General features: G+C 40.7%; 1 protein-coding gene across 1 annotated transcript; it reads left to right on the top strand.

Moving 5' to 3' along the window:
- The first annotated feature begins 791 nt into the window (after positions 1-791).
- On the top strand, positions 792-27,575 carry xrn2 (5'-3' exoribonuclease 2). The gene is made up of 31 exons (XM_029496717.1): positions 792-1,007; positions 1,729-1,856; positions 2,204-2,315; positions 2,643-2,754; positions 2,889-2,947; positions 3,042-3,131; positions 3,287-3,359; positions 3,539-3,589; positions 3,755-3,912; positions 4,029-4,103; positions 4,360-4,493; positions 5,157-5,214; positions 5,351-5,458; positions 5,571-5,615; positions 5,755-5,898; positions 5,988-6,032; positions 6,275-6,369; positions 8,000-8,135; positions 11,706-11,813; positions 12,032-12,121; positions 12,596-12,668; positions 13,021-13,104; positions 13,426-13,523; positions 14,646-14,725; positions 14,857-14,913; positions 16,101-16,169; positions 16,626-16,754; positions 18,136-18,254; positions 23,698-23,758; positions 25,946-26,189; positions 27,161-27,575. The coding sequence occupies exons 1-31, from the start codon at positions 933-935 to the stop codon at positions 27,221-27,223; spliced, it is 2,973 nt and encodes a 990-aa protein (XP_029352577.1). The 5' UTR covers positions 792-932; the 3' UTR covers positions 27,224-27,575.

Raw genomic sequence — 27,575 nt, 5'->3', positions numbered from 1 at the left:
TCAAAGCCTCAAACCTGCAGCTGCCTGTTATGGCTCATGTTCCAACATACATGTTTGTTGAAATGTTCAGGTCTTTCAGGCCACCATTTTATGAAACAACCTCTATTAATTACTATTAATTGCTTCTGTTCATTTTGTAAATATGAAAATCTTAAGTTCAGTTTAGTCTGATTGACATGAGAGAAAATTTCATTTAAAAACCAAATTGCCAAAAATAGGAGGAGGATAAAAAAGGATATAAAAAAAAAAAACAACAATATTTGAACCTGTAATATTTTCTGTTTCGTGTTTTATACACATTATCTGTGATATTGGTACTTTGACAACTTTATTTATCCCCATAGTAAGATTCCATTTCCAGTTTCCACTAGTCACACAAAGACAGAACAACCACAATTACCAATCAATCAACTGACAACACATCAGCATGAGCACCAGAACAAATTAGTGAACATACAGTTACTAAAAGAATAAAGATAAATGGATAAATAATTAATTAAAAAAAAAAAAACACAAGTTATGGCTCACAGGTTAGAATACCGCAACATTTAAAAGCCTGACGGCCAGAGGAATAAAGAGAGTTAGCATATTTGCACGATTATTATATTATTACACTTAAATTAAGATTCAAATTAATTATTTTTATGTTTTTTCTGGACTCATTGTTTGATTAACCCTAACCCTGATGTTTCAAATATTTATTTATTTATTATTAATTAGTTTTCATGCAGTTCCGCTGTTGGCCGGACTTGACCCGGAAATAGACGACATAACCCGGAAGAAGTACACAATGTCCACGGGCTAGCAGCATGTAGTCGAAGCTGTAGCGCCCATCTGCGTGTTTAGTGTTTTAACTGAGCAATTTTAACGCTTTCGTACGAGTTCACATTTTTAAATAAAAAAAAAAATAGAGGAGAGACACCGCAGCGGAAATGGGAGTCCCGGCGTTTTTCCGTTGGCTCAGCCGGAAATATCCGTCAATCATCGTTCACTGTGTGGAGGAGAAGGTAAGCTAGTTAGCATGCTAGTTAGCAACCGGCGCGCTAACGGCGTCGTGTCGGATGTTTCAGCCGTTCGTCGTTTATTTTATTTATCTTTGAACAAACCCAACCAGCCGTTGTCACCGAATTTAAATCCGACTAGTCCCAGATTGTTATTATCTGGTGAGATTTGGCTGTTTTCGGGTCGTCTCCGGTCAGTCGAAGGAAAGTTGTTGGAGTCGTGAGTGTAAACAAACCGGCACAAATAAAAGCTTCCGTTTTTACCGCCGAAAAAATTAAACATCATACAGTTAATATCGTTTAAAGAATCACTGAAATGAAGCCAGCCCACAAAAACAACAGGACACTCACTGTTTCTTTGTGCTTCTACACAAATTCGTCCATTTTTTTTGATAATCAACCAAATTGTTGGTTAAACGACTCTACCTTTATCTTAATTTCACTTTTTTTTAATCAGGAAAGACAAGTTTACCCCCAGCACGTTATCATACCAAAGGCCATCCAGTGAGATTATCAGGATTAAAATAACAAAAAACATTATAAAGCAGGTCGCATATCATGAAAGATTCAGATTGAAGTGTGAAATGAATACAGTTCTGAGGATTCCATCAGTGTAGACTTAACTTCATGCTCCACTGACCGCTCAATAAGTGGTCAAACAACTGACTCATTAATGAATTATCTATCACAGTGCTGATGCAGCAACTTTATTTTTTTCCCTATACAGGGAAGAGAGTGTAATGGAGTCCGAATCCCTGTTGACACAACGAAACCGAACCCCAACGAGGTGGAGTTTGACAACTTGTACCTGGACATGAATGGAATCATTCATCCTTGCACACATCCAGAAGATAAGTAAGGACATTCAGCTACTGCCCGTTTGTGGTATTATAAAATTATTGCAATTTTCTCAGATTTGATAGCCATCAATTGATATTTTGATCTGTCAAAAACCATTAGGAGTTGAGTCAGAAGGTGTACCTGTTTAAAAAAAAAAAAAAAAAAAAAAAAAAAATATATATATATATATATATATATATATATATATATATATATATTAAATGACTGCTGCCTCAATACTCAAAATGAAAAATGTACAATAAATCAGGTTTTATACAGCAGTGCTTTTTGAAATGGCAGTAGAATTTTAATAAATCTGTATAAATGAGCCACGAGGAAACAGGTTCTCTTGTTTTCCACAGACCTGCTCCAAAAAATGAAGATGAGATGATGGTCGCCATCTTCGAGTACATCGATCGCCTGTTTAATATTGTCCGGCCCAGGAGAGTTCTCTACATGGCAATCGATGGAGTGGTGAGTGACTTAGGAAGAGAAACCTGCAGCCTGAGTAAAGTCTGCTTTAGGTGACACCTCCCTTTATTATGGAGCGGAAAATAATTCTCTCTCCTATCCCTTATTCAATCATTCAAATATTGTTTTTCATGCTAAAATCAATGTTATGGTCAGTCATTATTCAGTAAGGCTACGTAATGCCATCGATGTCGCTGAATAAATTAGAAATGTATTATAATCTGATGTTTTTTCAGTTGATGTAGAGAAACGTATAATATACATTAAATGGTTTTGAGGACCGACCTGGATTCATCTGTAGAACTAAAACCCTGCTATGTCCCCCACCAGGCTCCTCGGGCCAAGATGAACCAGCAGCGCTCCCGGCGGTTTCGTGCCTCCAAAGAAGGGGTGGAGCTGACGGAGGAGAAAAGTCGTATGAGGGAGGAGATCATCAGCAGAGGTGTGTGAATCCTTCAAAACAGGAAATGGTTGTCTGGTTTAGTGTTGGCATCCAGAGATCCAGACATGAAAGACACATTCAGATTCAGCATGTTGCTCTTTTTCTAATCTTCATGCGTTCATTTTGCTCTGCAGGAGGTTATCTTCCTCCTGAGGAGATCAAAGAACGATTCGACAGCAATTGCATCACTCCAGTAAGTTCGCTGCTTTCGTGTTCATTATTTATTCGTAGGAACAAAATAGCTGACTTTGTCTGTAATTGAATATTTTGACATTTTCTGCCTTGAGGGAACAGAGTTTATGGACAACCTGGCACATTGTCTCCGATACTACGTCGCAGATCGACTCAGCAATGATCCAGGATGGAGGAATGTCACAGTGAGTGTTAAAGCTGCTCAGGCAAAAAGCAGCAACTTACAGAAGTGTATATACTTCTAAGAATGACTTCCACCAAACATTGTTCAGTATGAATAAGAACAACACGTTTATTGTTTGTTTTTGTGTTCAAACTTAACTCTGACTGTCTGTTGCAGGTCTTCCTGTCTGATGCCAGCGTTCCTGGTGAAGGTGAACACAAGATTATGGACTTCATTAGGAGACAGAGAGGTAAAGAGGCAGTAAAACCACCTTCACATCAAAACACATAAAATGCAGCAGGACACAAACACATAAATCCAAACTCTGGACTTTTAGAACAAAATAAACCTTCAGTCAAACTCAAAGAATTTTATCTATTGTTCAAAATCAAGTGGAGTCTGAACTTCCTGTATGTTTGTGATTCACAGGTCAGCCCCACCACGACCCCAACACACACCACTGCCTGTGTGGAGCCGATGGTAAGTCTGTAACTCCACCAATCACATAAACAAGACTCCTCATCTAACTTGAGCCCTCAGGATGGCACCAATCAGTTTTTTTCAGCAGGTTCACCCACGTTTAAATACCTGCTGCTAATCTCAGTTGAGCATTAATATCTGTCTTTTCGATTTGTGACTGATCAGCTGACCTGATCATGCTGGGCCTGGCTACCCACGAGCCAAACTTCACCATCATCAGAGAGGAGTTTAAACCCAACAAACCGCGCCCCTGCTCGCTCTGTGGACAGATGGGCCATGAAATCAAAGACTGTCAGGGGACAGCCCGAGAGAAGCAGGGACAGGTGAGGACAGCCCAGTCCTGTGACCTTTTCCTGTTCTGACATCAGCTTCTGTGTAAGATTTATACAATTAAGAAACACTCAGGTGTTGTAAACTTATTCTCCTCTTTCTCTGTTAGCACGATGAGTTCGCAGATACGATGCCAGTGGCCGAGCAGGAGTTCATATTCATCCGACTCTGTGTGCTGCGTGAGGTCAGTTCCCTCGTTTATGGGTCCTTTAGTACAGCTGATAGATGCAAGCAGCACATTTCATTATATGTTCAGTATTGGTATGAGTAAAGAAAAGCCCCTCCTCCAGCTTACATTTTCAACCTTAGAGCTTAAAATGTTTTCTTGTTGATAATTTTGAAGAACATCAGTGAAGACGGAGTTAAACTGTTCTCACCCTGGATTCTGTGGCTTTTCACAGGTTGACTCGTTAACCCTGTTCACCTTCTTGTGTTTTCAGTACCTGGCCAGAGAGCTGACCATGGCCAGTCTGCCGTTCACCTTCGACTTTGAGAGGAGTGTAGATGACTGGGTCTTCATGTGCTTCTTTGTTGGAAATGACTTCCTGCCTCACCTGCCGTCCTTAGAAATCAGGTGAGCTCCAGGATCTGTGTCAGAAAAAATGGCAGCAGGTGTAGCTAACAGGTTTAGGTAAAAAAAAAAAAAAAAACTGAACCGGTATAATGAATGTTCTCACAGAGTTTTCTCACGGTTTGTGGAATCGTACTTGAGGTTTCTTTAAGCGTCACAGACCCGGAGTTAATGCAGAACAGTTGTGTTGTGCCGCTTTAGATGGAGCAGGTGTTTCCAATGCTCTCATACAGAAGACTGCCTGATTACTCACTTTCACAGTGATGGTAATCCTGCTACCACTTCACTGTCACCTCCAACACTGATCATCCTAAAATATGCTGGAGAGAGTCAGATTTGCGTTCTGTTTTTCTCTGCTCTTCGTTATTTGTGGAACCATAAAATAAGGCCCTGAATGCTGGTTGGTTCACTGCCAGAGTAAAACTGAAGCTGCCAAATTCCCAAATGCTGCTGTCACAGTTAAATTTGAGTTGTGTTTAGTGTCTAGTCAATGTCTCATCCTGATGTTCTATTATTCTTTTGTTCTGAAGTATTGGTATACGTAAGAAAAAAAATCTCAGCACTGATTCTCCAAGGGTCGATAGTTTGTATTTCAAAGTTCTGTGTATTATATCATAGTCCCTAGTTTGACCTCTCCAGTCACGTCTCACTTGTTTTGTCTTACAGAGAGGGAGCAATTGATCGACTGGTCAACATCTACAAAGATGTGGTGCACAAAACTGGAGTGAGTATCATCCCTGGTCTGAAGGATGCAATGCCCTTTTAATGATGGAGAACATGCATTATGGGAAATGTAGGAAACAAATAAATTGAGTTAAGTAGAATTGGTTCACCAGTGTGACCTGGTCTGTGTGCTGCAGGGCTACCTGACACAGAACGGCTACGTCAACCTAGAGCGGGTGGAGATGATCATGCAGGCTGTGGGCGTGGCCGAGGACAACATCTTTAAGAAACGCAAAGAGGACGATGTAAGAGTTTGTTCTTCACAAAGTTTTGAGTTGTGTGATATCAAATACCAGGAGCAATATTTGTCTTCATCAATCCTGGCTGATGACTTAATTTTTTTATTTTCTCTTGCAGGAAAGCTTCAAGAGAAGAATGAAAGAAAAACGAAAGAGGATGAAGGTGAGTAAAACATGAGTCCATATTCAATGACAAATTTAGGTTTCTCAACAAATTATACAGAAATGAATCATAGGAGATGAAGTTTTTTTTTTTATTATTTTGCCCTGATGTATGTCTGTTTTTTGTTTTTTCCCTGCAGGCAGAGCAACAAGGCCCTGCCTACCTGACCACGGGCCAGTTTGCCCCTCATGCCCTGGGGAGGAGAGACCGACCTGAGCCTGTCCAGAATGCCCGACATCAGGCCTACGACATGAGGATGCACTCCAGGGAGCAACACAACAAGGTACAGGGATTGTCAGACAGGGAGCTTTTTTAATGCATCCTGCTCATGAAAAGATTGCATCCAGGTTGAGTTTTGCTGTTTTCCTGCAGGATGCTGCTCAGTCTCTGAAAGCCATGATGAGGAATGGAGGCAATGTAAGTTTTTCACATTTACAAAAATTATTGTGCAATGTCTTTGCTCTTATATTGTAACTAAAATGGACTGATATCTAAATTGTTTAATCATGTAGAGTTTTTATTTAAATCTTCTGAAAATGGTGCAGTGCCTACTAAAAAATGTTAATGCCTGTTGTCTTTTTAATTGATAATTAAATCACTGCAACATCACCTCAAAGGTGAAGGATAAACATCTTTGTTTTGTTCATCTTCGTGTGCAGTCATCTGCAGGGCCCAGTGAAGGTGCCGAAAACAGGGGGGTGAAGCGGAAAGCTGAGGACAGCGACAGCGAGCCAGAGCCAGAAGACGTTGTCAGGTAAATCTGGGTGGGGGGGGAAGGGGGGACATGGTGGAGGGAGAGAGGGAGGGTGGCAGACTCTGAGAGTATTGATGATCACGAGATGGTCCTGGTCTGTGGACTGAGGCCTTTGAGACTTTTAGCAGACTACATAGAACCTAGACCTGATTTAGAATCAAAGACCACATGGTCTGATTGATTTGGGGCTGAGAGCCAAACAGAGAAAAGTTTTACGAGACAGACATTTGTTTGTTTTTAACCGAACCAGTTGTGAATCAGTAATTTATTGTGTCGATATTTCTAATCGGCCAAGAGACTCCCTCAAATGGTTGGTATTCCAGATTTGGGTGATAAGAACAAAGAAACTCTTGACATTTGGGTCTGTGCTGTGTGTATAGGTGTGTGTTAATAAAAGTGAATCTTTGGAGACCAGCCTCCGTCAGTGAAAGTGGTGTTAACAAACAGAAGCAGAGAGAAGTACTCATTAATGCCACCGGGCTGCACCACAAGCTGTTTAACTCCCTGCCACCTCCCCTACACACACACACACACACTTAAACACACACTCAAACACACACTCAGCCCTCTGCTGAACAGCTCCCACCTTCCTCTGCACGTGATTAATATGGAAAGCAGGAATATTCGAATAAATTCCTCTGTGATGCGCACGTCAAAGCTGCTAAATCCGTCGGGCCAAATTGGTATTCATGGAGGCTTTCCTCTCAGGAGTCAGCGCTCCCTGCAGACCGCTCTGAGGATCCACCACACAGATGCCGAACAGCTTTGATTATGTGAGCAGAACGCCGCTGCTGCCCCAAATCTACCAAGAAGTCAAAGCCATTAAACTATTCCAGCAGCAGAGAGGAAGTCAAAGCAGTTTTTATATATAGCCAATGCATGAACATTGTTCATGTTAATGAACCATTTAGATTTTCCACAACAGTCATCTGATTGTCTCATCCAGTAAGTACTGATTATGTTGAGCAGTGCAGTATGTGTAGTTATCACGTTGACGCCACAGTATCATCACAGTTGTGTGCTGAAAACGGCTTTTTACACACTCAATGCTGACTTGAACTCCAGTGAAAAATGTAAGCTTCTTTTTCATTAAACCATGAAGCTGTAGATTAAGCGTTTTGTGTCTCCCTGTTTATAAGAGTCACCCCGTTGTCGTTCATGGTGGATTTCACGGGTTCTGGAGTTGTGACTTAGATGGTTGGTCAGCTCATCAGCATCAGTTGGAGTTTCTTAAAGTCTGGAGGAAAAAAAACCTGGAACACTGAATTTGGATTCATCAAATGTGTTAGAGGGAATTAAAGGGTCTAAAGGTAGATGTTAAAGGTCGACATCCATGTGGTCTTTGGCACTTTCACAGTATTAATAGAGAACTTGATTGGACTTGATTAAAGGTGTCAGTCCACAAATATATTCTCACAGGCTGTATTCAGAGTCTTAAATTCAGCCATCAGGACTCCTGGGACTTTATGATGTCACAACTGTGCATGCCATACCAACTCAAATAGTCCCAGCCTGTTCTTTTGTGTTTCTCTGAAATCTGGCAACTGATATATCCTGTTGTTGATGTCAGAGCTTTAAATAAATGGCTGAACAAAATCTTGTGAAATCTAACCATGTGTCTGTGCTCCAGGTTGTGGGAGGAGGGCTGGAAGCAGAGATATTACAAGACCAAGTTTGATGTGGACGTGATGGACGAAGACTTCAGGAAGAAGGTGGTTCGGTCGTATGTGGAGGGGCTCTGCTGGGTGCTGCGCTACTATTACCAGGTACTGACTTTCCTCCAAGAAAGCTGAACACACACTGAAACTCAACCCCTCAAATGGGCTGTGAGTATTTCTCTGTGGACTGAGACCTTTGATACTTCCACTCTTATTAATACAGAACATGGACCTGATTCAGAATCAAAGACCACATTGAAGCCAAGCTGTCGTAATTACTGCTCCAAAGAATGAGCAGAACTCCTGATCAGATAAAGATAGAAACTTCAGATCAGCTTTGAACAGCTAGAACAACCCAAACACCTCAGGAACTTTGTGTTCAACTTTAGTTGACAGTTTTTATCTGGAAAATATTTTTTTTTCTCCTTGTTTTCTGAGCTACTATCCCTGATTACAGTGAGAATCATGTGTGAAAGAAACCTCTTTAAAACAACTTTATACAGAACAGACATCAACTGAGCGACAGGTTTTTCTCTTTTTTTTTTTTTATCATAAAAGTCAAGAATTCCTCCATGTGGATATTCCTCTGTCCTGAAGCGCCTGGCGTCTCCGTGTTTGTGATGCGATTATACACTAAATCATTTTACTGTTGTAAAATATTGATCTTTATCTTGAAATGAAATAATCAGCCACAGGCCCTCTCCAGAAGAGCCGGGGCGCCTCAGGCTGAGCCGGGGGGATTTGTCTCAGGCTGATTGTGCTCGCCGTCTAGGCTCGCTCCGCGTCGACTCCACATGCTCGCCAAGCCGAAGCCCGTCTCAGGGGGCTGCTCTGGATGAATTCATTAGCAAGCCCTCAGCGGACGGAGACGTGTCTGCGCTCTGCTGCCACACATTCACGGTTCTGTCTGCTGCTGCAGAGTTATGATCACACACACCTCTGGCCAAGTGACGAGGGAAGGGAGAGCTGGGTTCATACCAAACACAGAAGAGCGGAGTGACAGAGATTTACGCTTCGTTCTGCGTCACTTTGTCAGGCCTTTTGTGTTTTCCGCTTTGCAACCCTGACAACGGTAACATTTGTTGCCTTAAAAACATGTTTCTAGAAGACAGATTCAGTTCATCATGGATTTGTTTGTCACACAAGATCTACTTTGCCACTGATTTAACCGACAACTGGAGGAGTTTTCCTGCTTCTTTACTCTCATTGGTGCTTGGAAAGCTCAGTTCATGGAATACAAACAGCATCATGCTGCATCCTTTATGGGTGGAGCTGTCAGTGTGTTAATCCAGCAGTAGACTGATCAAACCCACACCAAATTGGCTCTTGGATATGTTTATCTTGTAAAGGTAAGAAGCCAATGGCTGAGAGTATCGAACCCCAGAGTTTGAACCTGATTCCACAACAGCTTTCCATTCTCAACTCCACATATTTGCCAAAACTGACCACAATTTTGGACCGTTCATCACATTCAGTTTCCTCTCTGATGTCCCTCTGTCACATCATCTTCATATTAACAAACTCATTACTCCCCACTTTGTTTTCACCCTCCGCTTTGTTGGCAGCACAAACGGTACAGAAAATTGATTGTTCAGTAAAAGTCCCCAAAATACCCTATCGATCTAAGACAATAGTTGTCTTATCAGTGAAAATATGAACAAAAATAACCTTTCCCACTCAAATCACTGTCATAATAAACACAGGAGGGGGGTTGATTGTTGGGTCTTTTTTTTCTCCCCCAGTTTTCTGACTTTATAAGCTAAAATGGCTTCTGAACAGTTAATCTGAACATTACTAAAATCTCGACATGGCCAAGCCCAGTATCCATATGACAGATGCCACAATTATTTATTTATTCTATTATTGTTTTCTTTTTCTGTATTTATAAAGATAAATATTCTTTATACGGGGAGGAACAAAAATCACATTTATAGTGTTTTAAAAAAAAAAAAGGAAATTAAAATCTAAAAATAATCATCCTGACTCAGACTAAATAAAACCAGGATTTGGTAAAATCTAACCCGAAGGAGCAGCTTTATTTCTTTTTCTGTTTTGAAACAGGACAGTAAATGAAACATACTTTTTTTAATTAATTTATTTTTGGTGTTGTCCTGGTTTGTGGTCTTTGACCCTTCGGCGACAGTCATAAATGAGTTTCTCCTCAAGACAAAACGCGGCATCGTATTACCATAAATGATCTGTGCCATTATTTGAATGTGGAGCCGGGAGCCTCCTCCACCTCTTTATCATGGTAAAGTCCCATATTATCATCTGAATGACCATCTTTAATAATAGAGTGGTGGTGAGCTTTGAGACGAGATTGGCCAAGATGTGTAGATTGGTGGATTTATCAGAGGACCGCTGCAGAGGTGGATTGTGGGAAGTGAAGGTCGTCCTTTGGTTTGATGTGTGTTTGCTCAGGAAGTATAAGTGGTTGAAACGCTGTGTCCGCAAGGTTATTTCTCAGGTGGAGAACCTGCTCAGCAGGTGTCACATGCTATGCTTTCCTCACTTGTCACTTCAGTGTTCCACCTCACTGTCTCTTTCCAGCTTCTGGGCCGTTTTTTATTTATTTATTTATTTTTTTTCTTTATTTTTTTTCTCTCCATCGTAGTTTCAAGTGCAGTGGCAACAAACGGTTGTTTAATTCTGGAGTCTCATCAAGATTCAGGCTCCTTCAGGTTTTTAAATGTCAGATTGGATTTGAAGCTTTGTGCTGCAGGAGAACTTTGGTGGAGAAAGGGCAAAGAAAAGCTTTTCTTTCCATTTCTGTGGTTTTTTTTTTTTTCTTTATTTTGTCCAACAACCTTCTTAGTTGGGACTTTACCTCTGATTCGTGAAATAAAAATGTCCTGTAGTACAAAGAAGAAATCACTGAGTATGCACCAAATAGAAGAAAATATATTCAGATGAACTGAATCACCAGCAGTTTTGATGAGTCTCTTCATCTTTATTTATTCTATATAAGCTGAAGTGTGTAACTCTGCTCCAGCTTCTCAAATTTCCTGTTTTTGTGTTTTTATTATGTTATATAAAGTAATCATTTGTTTTTTAATGATAAGCTTTGCTTCCGATTATTCACTTTAAAGAATAAAGAGTAGTTTGGCAGAACATTAAATGAAGTCGTGCTCACCTTCACCTCCATATTAAATTAGATTTTATTTCCTATCTGATGAGCTAAATTAAGGTCATTGTAAAACAATTTAAAAAATATAGTTTCTGTGTCATCACCAGGATTAATTTAGCAGAATCATTCACTCTGCCTCATCTTATAGAAATAACTTGTTTAATGAATTAACTGATTCTCTATTAATCTTTGGTCATTTTCTAAACAGATCATGAAGGTGTGAAATTACAGAAGTTTTGTTTTTCTTCAGTCAAAAATAATCATGTCTGAAGCAGAAACATTGAGTAACTAAAACCATAAAATGATCAGGTGATGATTACAGTGAACAGAGAGTCTTTACTGAGTCAGAGATAGAATCTGATCATTCTGAATATGTGGATACATTTTTAAAACAATGAAAAAGCAAAAGCCTTACTGTGGCCCTAAAAGAGTTCATGGATGTAACCTCGTGTGTGGAAACGTCTGTTGAAGTCAGGGATCGTATTTTGTGTGGAGGACGGTGGATGGATTTCTCCTGATGTGTTAAAGTCAGTACCTCTGTTGATTTTCAGGGCTGTGCTTCCTGGAAATGGTACTTCCCGTTCCACTACGCCCCTTTTGCCTCCGACTTCAAAGACATCAAAGACATGTTTACCGAGTTCGAGAAGGGGACCAAACCGGTGAGAGGCCTTCACCGGTCTTGGACTGGTTTTGTTCAACATCAAAGTTAATCTATCAAATGATTGTGATCTCACTTGACTTGAATTTTGTGTGGTTATAGAGAAAAGGGATAAACTGGCTGGTGAAGTATTCATGACTTAAATCTTTAGATACTGACAACCATTACGTACCATTTCCAAATGAGTGTAAATACCTGGTGTGTGTTTGTTGTGTGCAGTTTAAGCCTCTGGAGCAGCTGATGGGAGTGTTTCCTGCTGCCAGCGGCAATTTCCTGCCTGAAACATGGAGGACCCTCATGACCAGCCCAGTAAGTTCTCAAGCTCTTTTGTTTTCGTGGGTTCAGACGGAGCTCAGGTGCAGTTACTGCTTCTTTGTCATCACAAAGTTCTAGAAGTCTTGACAGCTGGTTTTAAGGTTCAGTTTCTGAATCCAGGCTGTGAGCATTTCTGAGGACAGAGACCTCTGAGACTTTAACTGGATTAACACAGAACCTGGAGCTGATTGAGAATCAAAGAGCACATGGAGGTCTGCCTTTAAGAGTCCAGAGTCAGAGGCGAGGCCCAGAGACTGACGCGTCAGAAATGGATAAAAATGTTGGGGGGAAAAAAGCAATGAAATGTTATATGAAGATTGTATGTTTGACCTCTTCCTCTTCTATATATTTAAGATTAATTGAAGTTCTAATCTAATCGATTTGTCTTCTGCCACATATAAAGTACACTGCAGCCAGTTGTAATTTTGTCAGCCTCTTCAGCTTCTGTTAAACTCTTTTTTGACACAGGTTTCCTCCATCATTGACTTCTACCCTGACGACTTCGCCATTGATCTCAATGGCAAGAAATACGCCTGGCAAGGTGAGTCTGACACTGAGATCTCTATTATGCGTCATGATGTTAGGACTGTTATTCAAACTGCTTTATCAACACCTTGACTTGACTGCTCCTCAAGTCGAAATCAATTTAATTTGTCGGTGTTTGTACAGCTTCTCAATGAGCTGCTATATTTTTCTTCTGGTTTTGGCTCTGACAGGAGGAAAAAAATTCAAATTTTTCTTTTTCTCTTTTAAACATCAACAGGGTGAGAAGATCAAATCCAGACTCAAAAAACACTTGAGCATTGTAATTTTTACTCAGTTTTGTTTCCAGGCATATTAAACCCTCAGAAGTCACTTCGAGTGCAGTTATTGTGTGTGTTTTTGTTTTGAAGGTGTTGCCTTGTTGCCTTTCGTGGATGAACAACGACTGAGGGCAGCTCTGGCGGATGTCTACGCCGACCTCACGGCCGAGGAAGGTGAGAGCAGCCCCAACAGTTAACTGGAGCTTTAATTAAAGTTGGTGTTTCACAGCTCTGCTTCTTTGTTTGTGAAAATCACAGATTTAAACCTAGTCTGAGTCAGGAGGTTCAGGTCTAAAAATTAATGTTTGTTCACTCAACTTTTGTTTTGTGCCACTGCTGTTTAATATTTGTACTTTAATATCAGTTATAAAGTTCTTTTACTACTGTGTCTACTGAGGAATGTCTAAAATTCAGTTGTTTGGTAAATTTAGTTGGTGCTTCCTTCCTCTCCCTGGTTTTCCCTCCCTGACCAGCTGCTCTGTTTCTCTGTTGCAGTCAAGAGGAACAGCCTGGGAAGCGACATTTTGTTTATCAGCAAATCTCACCCGCTCTTTGACTTCATCCATGAGCTGTACCGCACAGAATGTCCCGAGGTAAGTGATGAATTAGACTGACGGCCTGATGTTCTGAGAGATCATCTTAAAGTTCTCCAGAAACACTGCCGTGATCATTTTCCAACACTAACTCAGGAAGGACACATTGACAACCTGACTGTTTGGTGGAGGAAATGTATTAACTGTGATGTAGCGCACACAAACACACACAGTCAATCAGTCAGCTATGCTGCAGATGTGCTTTTGGGTTTTGCAGGTGTTGCATTTTGTGATATTGATTATACATTTGTTTATTTTATTTAATGAGTCAAAATGTCTTCATGAGCAGCAGTAAGCCAAAAACAAACTACAGTTGAGAATAAGTTTTCAGACCGTCTCCAGTTCTTAGATGGATACAGGACAGTCGTCAAAGACAGGAAGTCCCCTCTGAACGACAAAGTATGTTCCCATCGTAGACCGTGGAGACTGCAGTGAAATGAAAATGAAAAATTTTCAGTGTGGATCTGTTCCACCTTACGTTGAAATCCCCACCAGCCTTTTATTTATTTTTTTATTTTTTTCCTTTCCAAGAACAACTTGAAGTTTTAGAATCAGTTTTATTGCAGAAAGTTTGCACAAAGATTTTGCTGTTGCATGAGAGTGCAAGATAAAGCAATAGCGCAAATAGAGCAGAAGGAAAATATATGATAAAAAGATATCAATACTGGTGGAAGTAGGATTTTAGTTTTAGTAGTTGTATCTTTGGCAGATACCCGATACTGACATTTAAGTCTAATACGAGACTCTGTGCTGCTGCGCGGTGAATCTTGGGATATGTTTGGCTGTAGAGGATCCACTTATCGGATCCCTTGTGGATCAGGGAAAGGACAGAAACTGGACGACCTAAGTCGTGCTGCTCTGACTCGGCCTGTGAAGGCTGTATGTTGACTGCAGTCTTGGCCCATCTGTGTAAAATGGAAGCAACTAGACTTGAGATGTGAAATGACTCTTTAGGAGTTACAGTGATGATGTCAATGGAAATGGTGATCATATGTTCACTACAGAAAACTGATGAGCACAGTCTGGATGTTGCAGGACAAAAAGTATTTTTTGGGGGGGGGGTTTTGATGCACATCATCATTTCATCCCAACATTGGTCAGTGAGCAGCTCTGTCTCCTCAGGGCACTGAGATCCCTGCAGAGCTGTGCCATGGAATCCAAGGTGAATTAAATCTTGATGACAACCCCATTCTACCAGATAAGTAAGGAACACCTGCTTTACTCTCTCTTTTTCACAATTTGTCCCATATTTGTTTTTGAGGCGGCCCAGTGTGATAAGTCCAACTTGACTTTGTTCATTCATTTTGGTTTAATGTTTGTTTTTTCTCTTCAGGACGGTGGCATCCCCCATCCCCACACTACGGGACATTTCCCACAACAGTTCAATAGGGTGAGAATTGATATTTCAATCATTTTATGAATCTGTCATGAAATAATCACTGATGGTCGAACTGAAGAACAAATTAAATTAACAAAAGATGGAAAACAGGAAAGAAGAAGCTGATGTAGAACACGATTGTGTTTCCAACTTTTCAGAGGTACAATTAATACATTTTTCTGATTTAATGACAGATCACTGGATCTTATTAATCTTTGCTATATTCAAAAATATATATGAACAAAGAGCATTCACACAGTAAAGGCTGAAAAAGGATCATTTATACAATATAAATATGATAAAAAAAATCATAAAGGTTATTTGCATAGATTGGATTGCAGTCTTGTTGTATTACACTACGTCCATTTTAGCTAATTGTTGCTAATAAACTTCGAACCGAGTGTATATTTAATATTTTCAGTTGATTTCAGTGTCTGCAGGATGCCTGTTTTTAACGTTTGAAAGCATTGAACTTTGAGCGCGCGTACATCTGGGAGCCTTGAGATGCTGCTGATGTCATAATCTGACAAACACCAGCTGGAAATCTACATAACAAACCAGCATCGGCAATTCAGCGTCACAGCATAGACAACACAAACTCATTACACTTGTTTAAAATAACTACAGCATCACTTTAATGAGTGAATCTGATAATTAAATGGTTTCTGATATTGAGCTGAAAGATATATAAAAGCACAAATGAGAGGAAATGAATCCTGTAATTCAAAGAACTGGTGTCAGCTGCATATTAATTTGTGGTATTTAATGTACATGATCAGACTATCAAAGTAAACAAACCTTCCAAAATATAAGCCTAACAAACAGCCTCAGACCAGGTTTTGGATGTGGTTTGTGTCTCTCCTGGTGATTCAGAACAGATAAATTTTAGATCGTAGCATTGGGCTCTATATCTGCATGCCCCCTTTCATTACAATAATAGGAGTGTGCAGCCATTCAGCCGGGGTGAAAAGACATTCAGGAGTAATGTAGGAAAATGACAGCGTGAAGCAGGCGAGGGTAGTTCAGAGGAAGACCACAACACTTCATCACAGAATAATCCTCGACATTAAACATAACCAACTTAAAATCTCTGTGTTGAAGGGGAGATTTTTTTTCCCCTTACAAAAAAAAACTCTTTTAAAACGTGAGCTAATGGAACTCTTGACTCGTTGAAAATGATTTTTTCCTCTATTTTCCAGAGTGAAGTTCAAGGATCCACAGTATGCAGATGGCTTTGTGTTCAAGGCGGTCCTCCTGCCTGGAGCCAAGTGAGGCTTTTTCCTTCTTTCAACTCTTATTTTTTGCAGAAATTCTTCTCTAAACATTAACGGTTCTTTCATTTTCCACTCCATATTGTCAGAGGACGAGTCTGGTATTAGCCTATATTTCGTCCAATTGTCCCACAATCACATGAAATCATTTAAAAACCAACTATATACCAGTTCTGTCATGCAGCGGTTTCTGACCTCCTCCTTCTGTCTGTTGCTTTCAGCTCCAAAGACATTAGTTCTTAGTGAAGAATTAAATCTTTAAAAAGATATAGTTCAATTTTTTTCTAAATGTGTACAAACAAGAAGTAATGTTATTTTTGTTTGGCTATTTGAAAATAACAGCCACCGAAATCAGCACGATCAGCCTAACGCTTCATGATAATTACTAAAACATAATATAAAAACGGAAAAGTATTCTCCAGTGCAGCTTTAACTCAGTTTGTTTGTTTTTAGGATTCCCAATAAAGTCCTCAAACCAGGTGACTGGGAGAAGGGGAACCGGGAGCCATGGAGACCCCAGCTGGGCTTCAATCCCAACAGGCAGCAGGCTCACCTGGGCCAGTCCGGCTTCAGGGCTCTGAAGTAAGTCTGTCAGTGTTCAGTGGAGACGTCACATCTTTTACATTTATATTGTCTCCTGCTATGAAGTTTCTGTTGAGACGAATAAAGCTGCAAATACATTTGCAAAAAATGTAAAGCTCCTCGACTTAAAGTTAGTTCCAGCTTTGAGTATCATCTCATCATCCTCCTCCTGCTGTCAAGTGTTTTGAAAGTCAGTCGTTTAAAGCCTTTGCTCTGATGAAGGTGCTGTGTGTTGTATGATATTCTGGTGAGCAGCGTGAAACAATGACTCCTGATTCTGCAGTGACTCAGATTTGTACAGTATTTTAAAATGGAAAATGAGTTTAAATGTTTGTTACCCCCCACACTCCCTCCCTCCCCAACAGTCCCCATTAACCAGCCATCCTTGATTATGATCTAAGCTCTCTCCTCCACACATTGATATTATCATTAAGGAAATGTGAATAATTGAACATCTGGCTCGGCCCGACTGTGGCGTGTTTGGGAATTAATTATGCAGTGATTTGAAGAAAAACCATGTATTCCAATTTTTTTTGTCTTCCTTCTGAGTCAATTCAGTAATTCAGGCAGTTATGTGCATTGATGGGGCCAAACAGGCAGGTGCTTTGAGGCTGCTGAGCAGAAAAACCAGGAGAAAATTGCTTCGATTTCTCTCTCTCTCTCTCTCTCTCTCTCTCTGTCTCTCTCTCTCTCTCTCTGTGTAGCTTTGATTTTAAAATTAGATGACATGTAGTGTGAGGCCGAATAATGGAGTGGACAGCAGAGATCATCATCCAGGGCGGTCTCTCATTACAGCTGCAAAATAAAGTGTCCACGTTATCTAACCCTCATAAATCAGCAGGACTGTCGACTCAAATCACGCAAATATCAGAATTCACTTTTAAGCCATTTTAACTCAAGCGAAGATTTATTGACACGTGATATCTGCGGTCACAGCTGGTGGTCACATTGGGTGGGCGAGCCGACAAATGTGTTATACTCGTTAATAGTTGATGCTTGACCGGCAACATCATCACATGTTACAGCAGCAAAGAAGTAGATTATAGGAGCCGAAGGGGCAGGTTACTACATAAACATTTGGTCAATTCATTCAGAAATCAGTGACCTCATCAATTAGTTTTGCTGGAATGATCAGTAAATAAAGAGGATTTGCCCCCACGCTCAGCTTAAACAATTCCAAAGGCAAAGTTCGGCTCACCTTTGGCTCAACACGGGGCAGCAAACAGAGGGCGAGGCTGAGCACACCAGGTCCAGGTCTCAGCACCTTCCTGGGCCTGGAAGAGATGGAGCATCTGATGCACCTTCATGTTAAAGTACTTGGTGATCATTTTTGGTTGTTTAAAGGACAAATTAAACCAGATTCCACTCCTCTACCCTGCAGCCACAGTATGAACAGGAACCAGCACGGCGGAGGACAGTACAGCAACACTCCACCACCGAACGCCTACCAGCAGGGAGGCTACCGACCTCCACACAGCAGCGGACACCAGCCTTTCCCACGTAAGTCGGCCTCACTACTGCAGGAAATGCGAGTCCAGTCTAGATGATCACTACTGATGAGGTAAAGAATTTTAAACGTGAAACCGTCAAAGCAGGAGTGTCTTAAAATCCAGTTAAGTATAAGGCTGAGGCCGAAGTTTAAGAACAAAGTGGAGGGAAGGTGGAGCTTACCCCCATTTATTTAAAAATTTTATTTATTAAAAAAAAAAAAATGTATTGAAGGGACGTTTTCCCATAGACTTCAATAAGATATGACTGCTTTTTATAGTTTTTATACAGTTAACAGATGCTAGTGTGGCATGAGTTAGTTTTAGCTTTTTCTAAAAATGACTGAACTTCAGCTGTCATAAAGGAACTTTGCTATCGGGTGAATTGTCAGTGTTGTAACCTTGTCATGAACAATGCATCAAAATGATTTTGTGTTGTTGAAGCTGTGCAAATCAAAGTTTCATTTGATTCACATTTCGACTCGTTCTCAAATTAAGATTAGATATTATTTGAATCATGTCAATGCAGTGAAAAGAACAGTTGTCATATTTGAGTTTTTATATTGAGAGAGGAAATCTCTCTTCTAATTGTCTCCCTGATCTGGTTTTACTGGATTTTCAAATAATTTTATCAGATTTTTATACTTTAAAATACAGTGAAGTTACATTTTGTGGTACCATATGAATGATTCTCTAATTTTCTCTAATTTCAATTTACTGGCTTTAAACTAGTTTGCTAAAAGAAATCACACAGGAAAAATGGAAATATCAGCTTCTTCTCTACTAGTTTCTAATCACTGATTCAGCCACAGAAGAAGTCAACCAACAATAGTCATCATTTAAGGTCTTATTTTCTCATAATTGATTGATTGTTCATTGAATTAAGCAAAATGTTCCCAACTCCAACTGTGACGATCATAAATGGAAAAGCAGTCCTTCAGGCTCAGATAAGTGATGTATGATTTAAACAGTTCCCTTTTGTTGGTCACATGAGGGACGGTCGAACGCCTCGTCACATATGGAGACAGAATCTGTTTCCCGGCTCCTAATCACGGTCTGTGCTTGGCCCTGGCCTCAGCCCTGCTCCTCTGCCAGCTCTTCTCCAGTTTGACTTTGATGTGCCAATTTGCAAGTAGATGAATAATCTCTCCTGCCCACTGATAGTGTGCGGGGGAGTTGTGGCTATTGTGGTGGCACTTGATGCAAATGGAGGTTTTCAGCTCCTCCAGATTGCAGCAACATCTCTCCTGGCCTCTGCTGCTTGTTCTTAATGCTAAACTTTCCAATTAGCAGCCCAGGACACTATTATTTTATTTTTACTTTTTTTTAATCTAACTGGCTCGCTCTCTCTGTATATACATATAAATATATACATATTTTTCGCCATTCACAAAGAAAGTGTTATTTTAATAATTGGAAATCTGTCATCTGTGATCCTGTGACAGAGCACATTTTTATTTTATCAGCTGAAGTGTGTCAGCATGGAAAGTAGAATTTATGTTTTATTTAGTTTCCGCAAGCCACAGCTACATCAGCTGTTACTGAGTGAGCATTTCCGAGGGTGTAGTGCTTGTTCTGCTTCTTAAAGAAAGTTTTTCTTCCACTTGTTGCCAAGTGCTGCTCTTGGTTGGATTTCTAACAGAAAAAGTCTACCAGCTCCATTTTTAAAGTAAAAAAAAAAAATGGCTGAGCACAGAGCCCTGAAAGGGATACCTGCTAATGTTAAAGTGGACGCTTTAATACCTTAAACCTGCATTCTGTTCAATAACCATCCAGGGGGAAGTCAGACTGTATTGACGTCTATGGGAAAATTTCCCTCTTCCTCCTCAGTAAACATTTTCCTGATGAGTTTATGGTCTCTAGTGTAGTCTTCAACACAACATGTTTGTTGTTTTAGTTGCAAACAGTGACGTCGTCCATATGTGCGAATGAACAAGCAGCTCAGTCAGTCTGTTGTTTTTTGTTTATTTTCCTTTTCTTTTTCACATGTTCATAAACCCAAACATGGTCCAGCCAAATTCTGTATTTACACCTGGCCTTGCCCAGAGCGTGTTTCAGTAGGTGTGTGTGTGATATTGATAACAACGGGACTTAGCGTGGACCGACTGTGATATTGGCAGCCCGAGGAATGTGATTAGCTAAACAATTAGGCCTTATTCTGTATCAGGAGCCCGGAGCAGCTATTGTCCAGATAACACTTTCTCAGGGCCAATCCTCAGCTCGGCCAGTAATCACTACAGGCTTTGCTGTGCTGGGCTTTTGTGATTTTTGGGTTAAGGGGGGGTGGTAGCTGATTAGCGTTGTGGGAGTCCGGGGCCAGTAATGAGACTGTGGAGTGGCTCCGCTGGACACAGTGGCCCCCTCTGATAAAAGCATCCGGGAGGATCCCATTTGATCGGGTGTGCGATGCACTCTGAAGAGGGTTGAAACCAAAGTTAACTTCCCCCTTTGACAGCACAGCTACCTCCTGCGGTGATGTGTCAACACGCCGCCTCTGAAACATGCTGCGGGGCTTTGTGTGCTGCAGCCGGACCAGCTGGTGTTTAATAACCAGCCGGGGAGTCTCTGCTGGTGGCCATTATTGTCTTTACACACAGTGACACCAAATTTTAACTGGGGCAGCAAAGTAACGGTTTAATGCAGCGGCCGCAGCGGCCCAACTCCCCAGCCACTTCAGAGTAACAACTGCACATAATAGCTGCTCACGCCGGCTGCTCCATCAAGGACTCACCATATACAGCTGTTTGGGTTTTATCCTCACAAAACTTTTCTCCGCTATAAGGAAAAATCCTTTTCTTCAGTACTTTTTTTTGTTTAAATCCAACTTTGGCAAATTTTGACCATCTCATTGCTACTTTTGTTTACATTACACTTTTTCATTTTTATAGAGAGAAATATTAATTTCTTTGATATAAATATTTCAAGATTAGAAAAATGTTCTTGCCACATCTCCCTCAACTGTCTCTGATTCAGGAGTTTTAATCTTTCCTGAAATTGATTATTGGTTTGTGAAACGTGTGAAGGAGGAAGGTGATGAAGATTTGAGGATCTGTTGGCCGTCTTTGTCCGGCAGACAGAGGAGTTGGTGTCCTGGCTCTGTCCTCAGACCTGAACCGACTGGACGGGAGCTGAGTCAAATAGTCGCTGAACTAATTGAAAAGAGGTGGGGAGAGACGTTTAGTTGTTTAGCGAGGTTGTAATCCCTGCATTATACAGTGGACACAGCGTGTTTTAAGGATTTAAAGCGTAATCCTTCGTTGGCTTTTGTCCGACGCAGACTGGAGGTCTATACACTTTCAGATCATTGTTAATTAAGGAGATTGACAGGTGTCCACTTGTAATTTTCTCTTTTGAGTCACTCCTGGCGATGAGGAAAAGAAGAGCAGAGTGTTGTGGAGTTTATAATTGGAGCCCAACTGGGTGGTCCACTTAAGGTTTGTTGGTGGAGGAGATAATCAAACATGAAAACTGAATGACAAAAATAAAATGATAATGCACTGACAGCAGTCCGCCTGCTGGCTGGTAACTGTGGCTTTTTGCAGCAGCAGCAGAGAACTGGTGGAAAATTTCCTACTTGACTTCCCTTCAGGTTATCGACTGAAAAACTGCAAAACAGCTTTCCTTTAGTAAAAATGTTTTTTGGAGAAGCTCATATTTTTTTTATTATACAGTTAAAACTCAGGTTTCAGATTCATTACATGCACTTGTGTGTTTTGTTTTATTTTCAGGTCGTTTTCAGGTAATTTCTGTTTTTGTCGAAGATCTGGGATCTCAAATTATTAAAATATTTAGGATTGTAATATTCAGTTTGGCTAAATGGCCATTCACACAGTATAAATACCAGATATCTCATTCAGCATACACAACCACAGAGATTATTGGCTGAGCAGTAAATACTGAGGAAGCCTAAACCTTTATTCTGCCTAATCAGGACGCAGATTCTATTGAAGTCTATGGGAAAATGTCCTTTCAAATTAATTTTCTTCGGAGGTAAAGGGACTCCAATGAGCGGTGTATCTTAATACATATTTCTTTACTCGACTTTCAGTTTACTGTCCCTGAAATGTGAACTGAAATCAATCATTAATCAGGTTCGGGTTTCTTTTGTTTGTTTGTTTGTTTGTTTGTTTTTTACACTGACTCCTCCTCCGGTTTGTAAACACGAGGCTCCGGTCCTTTTCAGGGCACCCTTCACCCACCCTGAGCTGATCCACTCAGCATCCTGCCCCTATAAACAAACAAGTCCGCAGCTTGCAGCTGGTCATTGCCGTGGCAACAGTGAATCTGGAAGAAGCCATCCGCTTCTCTTTTTTTTTTTTTTTTTTTTAAGAGTGTGTCTTTGTGAAGGGCTTGCAGCAATGGAACCGCGGTACTTGAGGTGTCCACAATGCTGCCGGCTGAATGCTTATTTCATTTTCTGAACAAAAATGCAAATGTGGAGCTCCTGCTCTCTCCCTCCCTCCCCGTCCACGCCCCCCCTCCCCCTCCACTCCTCAGAAAGAACTTAATTTTATCATGACAACTGATTCATTCAGAATGCACGACTAAAATGAAATAGTTGATATTTTTCTTTCTCTTCTTAATCTCTGAGGTTAAAGTCGACACGAACGGGGTTAATTAGTCTTCCTGTCTGTCGCGTTCATTGTTTTTTGTTTCTAAACAGTCAAACTGCTGGATTCCCTTCAGTCTCACAGCAGTTTGAGGCAATAAAAGTAACCTCAGATGATGTGAAAGATTAATATCTCTCTACTTTGTCACCCGGTTGAGTGTTTAAACTGAGCTGTGTTAAAAGTTTGAGATAAAACTTTCTCATCACAGCTGCAGTAAAAACAGAGATGAAAGATTTCTCTCACCGTCGTCAGTCCACAGGAAGAGTTTCCTCCTGAAACAGAATCAGCTGATCTGGATCAGTCCGACTCTGACTCCTTCTGTGTCTTTATCCGTCCGTTCTCATCCTCCATCTTTGATGGTGACATCTAGAGTCACGTCTCTACATCAGATGCTCCCATTGGCTCCGGTGGGTGATGTCACAGCCAATCAGAGTCTCTGGATCAGTCCTGTTTGTTTCTGAGTTTATTGTGTGAATAAAGACAATCAGATATTTGGAGCTGATTTTTCATCATTAATTTTCAGAACTCCTGATCAGATAAAGACAGAAACGACCCAAACACATGAGAGGAACTTTTCTTTGGAGAAGAAGGAAACATTCAGTGTGTTTTTAGTTAGTTCTTGTTTTCTGAGCTTCTCTCCCTGATTACAGAACAAAGAAAGTCTGAACTGATCAGACAGAATCAGCTGCTTCTTAATATGTGCAGACATTATTAAAAATGACGAGTTAATGAGGAAAAAAGGAGTGAAGAAACAGAAAATCTCTAATGTGGCTCTAAAAGGGTGAAACACTCCAAACTCGTCTGGGCAGAACCACTTCAGAACATCTCGTCTTTTGTTCTCTGCAGATTCCAGGCAGAGCGGTTTGCTGGGAACGCCTCCCTCCTTCCAGCAGCACCAGTATCCAAGGTGAGTCGGCTGCCCTGTGTGTTCTGGTTATTACAGGTAAATGTTTGTGGTTAACACACCCTTTCCCTCTTCAGCTCCTCCTGTGTTCATAAAATGAGCTTTATCTTTATCTACCTTCTCTGGTTTTGTCCTTCCCACTTGCCCCGTGTGCTTCCTTTCTCCAGTCACAGGTAGACTTAAACATGTTGGGACCTCAGTTTGTGCTCTCCCCCCCCCCCCCCCCCCAGCCTTTTCACACAAGCGCTCTGCCGTCCCTCCTTTGGGGGGCTCTGCTGCCACTGCTGCTGAATTAAGAATTTTCCCCATCAGTCTAAAACAAATTTCTCTTGAGGAGGTTTGTGCAACTTAATGAGGCATCACTAATGCTGTTGGAGGCAGCGGCGTCTCACCGCACCGATGCTGCCCAGTCCGCACAGACCGGCTATTGATTCTGGCTCCGGGCCTCTCCAGAGTCCTAATCAGGTTCTCTGGTTCAACTTTTCAGGCCCATTGTGGCTCCATGTCACCTCGGGTCAGTAGTTATTAGCAGCAACTGAAAACAGTTTCTTTAACTACTCAGGACTGGACCAAATGAAGTGCAGGAGGAACTTGGAGAGTGGGGATTATGGATTCCAGGGCTCAGTTAAGTCCGGCTCTGGCCTGAGTGTGACATGGTTCAGTAATGAGGGATGGGGCTGCCGCTCTCAGTTCCTTCTCTCTTCATTGTTCCTCAGAAGAGACTTTTAATATCGCCGTCGGATTGACACATTGTCCGGCGGCGTGTTTGGAGGGCCTCGGTGCGCCGGCTCAACGGCCGGGTCCCACGGATGCGACGCGGCCCTTCTGATTTTGGGGACGGGGGCGATCCTGGCCATATGTGAATATGGTCCATTTCATACTCGCCGCCCTTTCATGTGCGCGGACGCTCGATCGTCTCTGAGGAAAGCCCGTTTTATCTCTTTGAGAGCTCGATCCCTCAGCAAACGCAAGTCGATGGGGGTTTTAGGGAGGTCACTGGAAAGCAGCATTAAAGGATCAGCATCATCAGAGCCCTTAACCCAGCGTGAAGAAATCTGAACACATCAGTGATGAAATAAAACATTTAGAGTTTGATTTCCTAATTAACAGAATAAAAACTCCAGGTAGCAAAAATAATTAAAAATTAATAATTAATATGGAAGATCTGAATCAAACCTTCCAGCTTCTTTTCAGAGCTGATACTAATAATTATTATTGTTATGAATTGTTTTAATTGTCCATCAATGAGATGGAAAACAGCAACATGGCTGATGTCTTTAAATCACAGAAACATCAATTAATCATTTAGAGTCAGGAGATATTTTAAATATTTTTGTCTTTGTCTTCTGTGATCAGTTTCTTTGTGTTTTTGGTAAATTATCAGGCAGACATTTTAGGATGTCACCTTTTTAAGGATCTGAAACATTTTAGAAAATTTCCTGATGATGAATGGAATTATTGAACGCATTCATGGAGGATGAAGGAGAATCATGATTTGCAGCCCCATAACTTTTACAAGAGCGGGTTATTTATCATTTCTCTTTGAAACTGTCTAAATTTATGAATAAGGCAATAGATAATTGGTCAGTTATTTTGTCAGCTGCATTCTAATTGTTAAATACTGAAGCTTGAGATGAAGAAAATATAAATGAATCATTTTATTTTTTTTTTTTCAGCCCAAACTCGCATATCAGATGAGTAAGAAATATTTAAACCAGAGTCGGACCTGTAAACAAAGCAGGCAGGAACTCTGTCTGAATTTAATCAGAAATAAAGAGCTGCTTCAGCTTTCATTTTGTCCAGCTGACTCTGTGAAACTATCAGAATAAAGGAGAAATTAATAAAGAGGTTGTAGAGGCCTGCTCCTCCGAAATGTTTTTAACCTGTTTAAAGTATTTGACTTCACTCTGTGATGACCTGAAAATGTAAGATAATGAAAAGAGAATAAAGTGTTATTTGGAGCTTCCTATCCAGTGATGAAGTGCGTTAGCTGCATTAACAGGTCCACTCTGGTTCATTTTTCATTTGGAGTGCAGGTACTTCTTCTGTCAAGGTCTTTACATCCACTTCAGACCAGAACACAACCCGGAGCTGAGAGAGCCGGAACCTGTAAAATCTGTTTTCATGTAGAGACGACGTGAACGAGTGAGAGCTCCACTTTCCAGCTTTGTCATGCGTGTGTGTCTCCAGGCAGCAGCAGCAGCAGCAGTACAGGGGCGGCGGTCACGGCTGGGACCGGTCCATGCAGTCGCAGCGCTCGGCGTACCAGCAGAACATGAACCGAAGCCAGGGAGGGGCCGGGCCGGGCGGCGGCGGCGGCGGCGGCGGCGGCGGCGGCGGCGGCGGCTACCACCAGCAGCAGCAGCAGCAGCGATTCGATCACCGCAGGGACGACTGGCACGATCGAAGGGACAACCGGAACCAGCAGCATCAGGTAACGGCGGCAAACCGGGCTGGGGGCGGGGCTAAAGGGTGTCGTGTTCACCAGCAGCTCAGAATTAAAATGAAAGAAAAGTCATTTTTCTCACAAAGTAAAAGTTTCATCAAACAGAATCGGTTTAATTTTTAACTCAATACTCAGTTTCGTGTTTATCCTATTAAACCAAAAAGACACTCGATTTAGAAATCTAAAACAGAAACATTTTATAAAAAGATCAAACCGACAATTATTTTATTTCATTCACTAACTCATCTGAAGACACGTGAAGCAGGAAGCATTTCAAAATAATAAAGATTCAGTTATTCAACATTTGTGACTTTAAGTTGATTGAATTTGAAGTTTTCTTTCAGACTTCCTGCTTCGGTAAAAGTCCATGTTTATTTTTATTTTTTTAATCTTTTGTCAGGATTTTAATGTAATGATAAATATTCTAATAGTGAAGGTGATCAGAGTTGAACCAGTAAAACAAACCACTGAACTGGTTTCAGGCACATTGAAGGGTCAATTCACACAAATATTTAAGAAGCAAAAATCCTTTTTCATATCAGTCTCTCTGTTTATTTAGTTTTATTTTCACATTTTAAAGAAATAAGCAGCAACAAAAAAATAAAACCTTTTTCTTTTTGTGTTAATTTTGGTTGAATTAACCTTTTTAATTAAGCTTTTTTTTATCTAAAAGAGTCATAAAAAGTTTGGACATTAATTTAAAAAAGGAAAAAAACAAATGAGTATGATTTTGTCGTTTTAGGAGCAAAAATAATTCAAATCCATTAAACCTTTTATGTTTTTATGCAGATTTAAAAATGCAGGATTTCTAAATGATATTTGATAAATGAAGAAAACATTGATTTTAGTTAGGTTTTTTTTTTTTCAGTAAAAATGAAATGGAGAATTAAATAACAGGCCTGATTATAAATTTCTGTTCTGTTTGAAATACTGAGCTGATGTTAAATTTTGTTTTTCAGGGCTACAGCTCCAGCCGAAGTTACCCTCCTCCTCCCCCCTCCAGGAGATACAACTGGAATTAAACTAATTAATGTGGGACTCAAAAAACAGAATAATTGGGGGGTGCGGGGATATTTTTAGGAGAAATGTCATCTTTTTTTTCCCATTTTATTGTCTTCAAATGAAATTTAGTTTTTTCATTTTTACCCGACTTCCAAAAAAAAACAAAACTAATTGTGTAACTTGTGATTTTTAAGAGGAAAAGTCTGTGAATACAAGCGAGCGGAGGACGAAGTGTCCTGGCTGTTTCTTTGTGAGAGGAATCTCCATGTGTTTCAGAAATAAGAGCAACACTGATGTAGAGCTTCATGTCCTCAGGGAAAGGAAATGCTTTTTCATATTAAACTCCTCTTCATTAAAAAATAAGAAGGCCGA

Source organism: Echeneis naucrates, chromosome 24 (genome assembly GCF_900963305.1).
Source record: "Echeneis naucrates chromosome 24, fEcheNa1.1, whole genome shotgun sequence".
Lineage (NCBI taxonomy): Eukaryota > Metazoa > Chordata > Actinopteri > Carangiformes > Echeneidae > Echeneis > Echeneis naucrates.
Note: the sequence above shows the minus strand (reverse complement) of the source record. Positions and strands in the feature narration are given on the sequence as shown.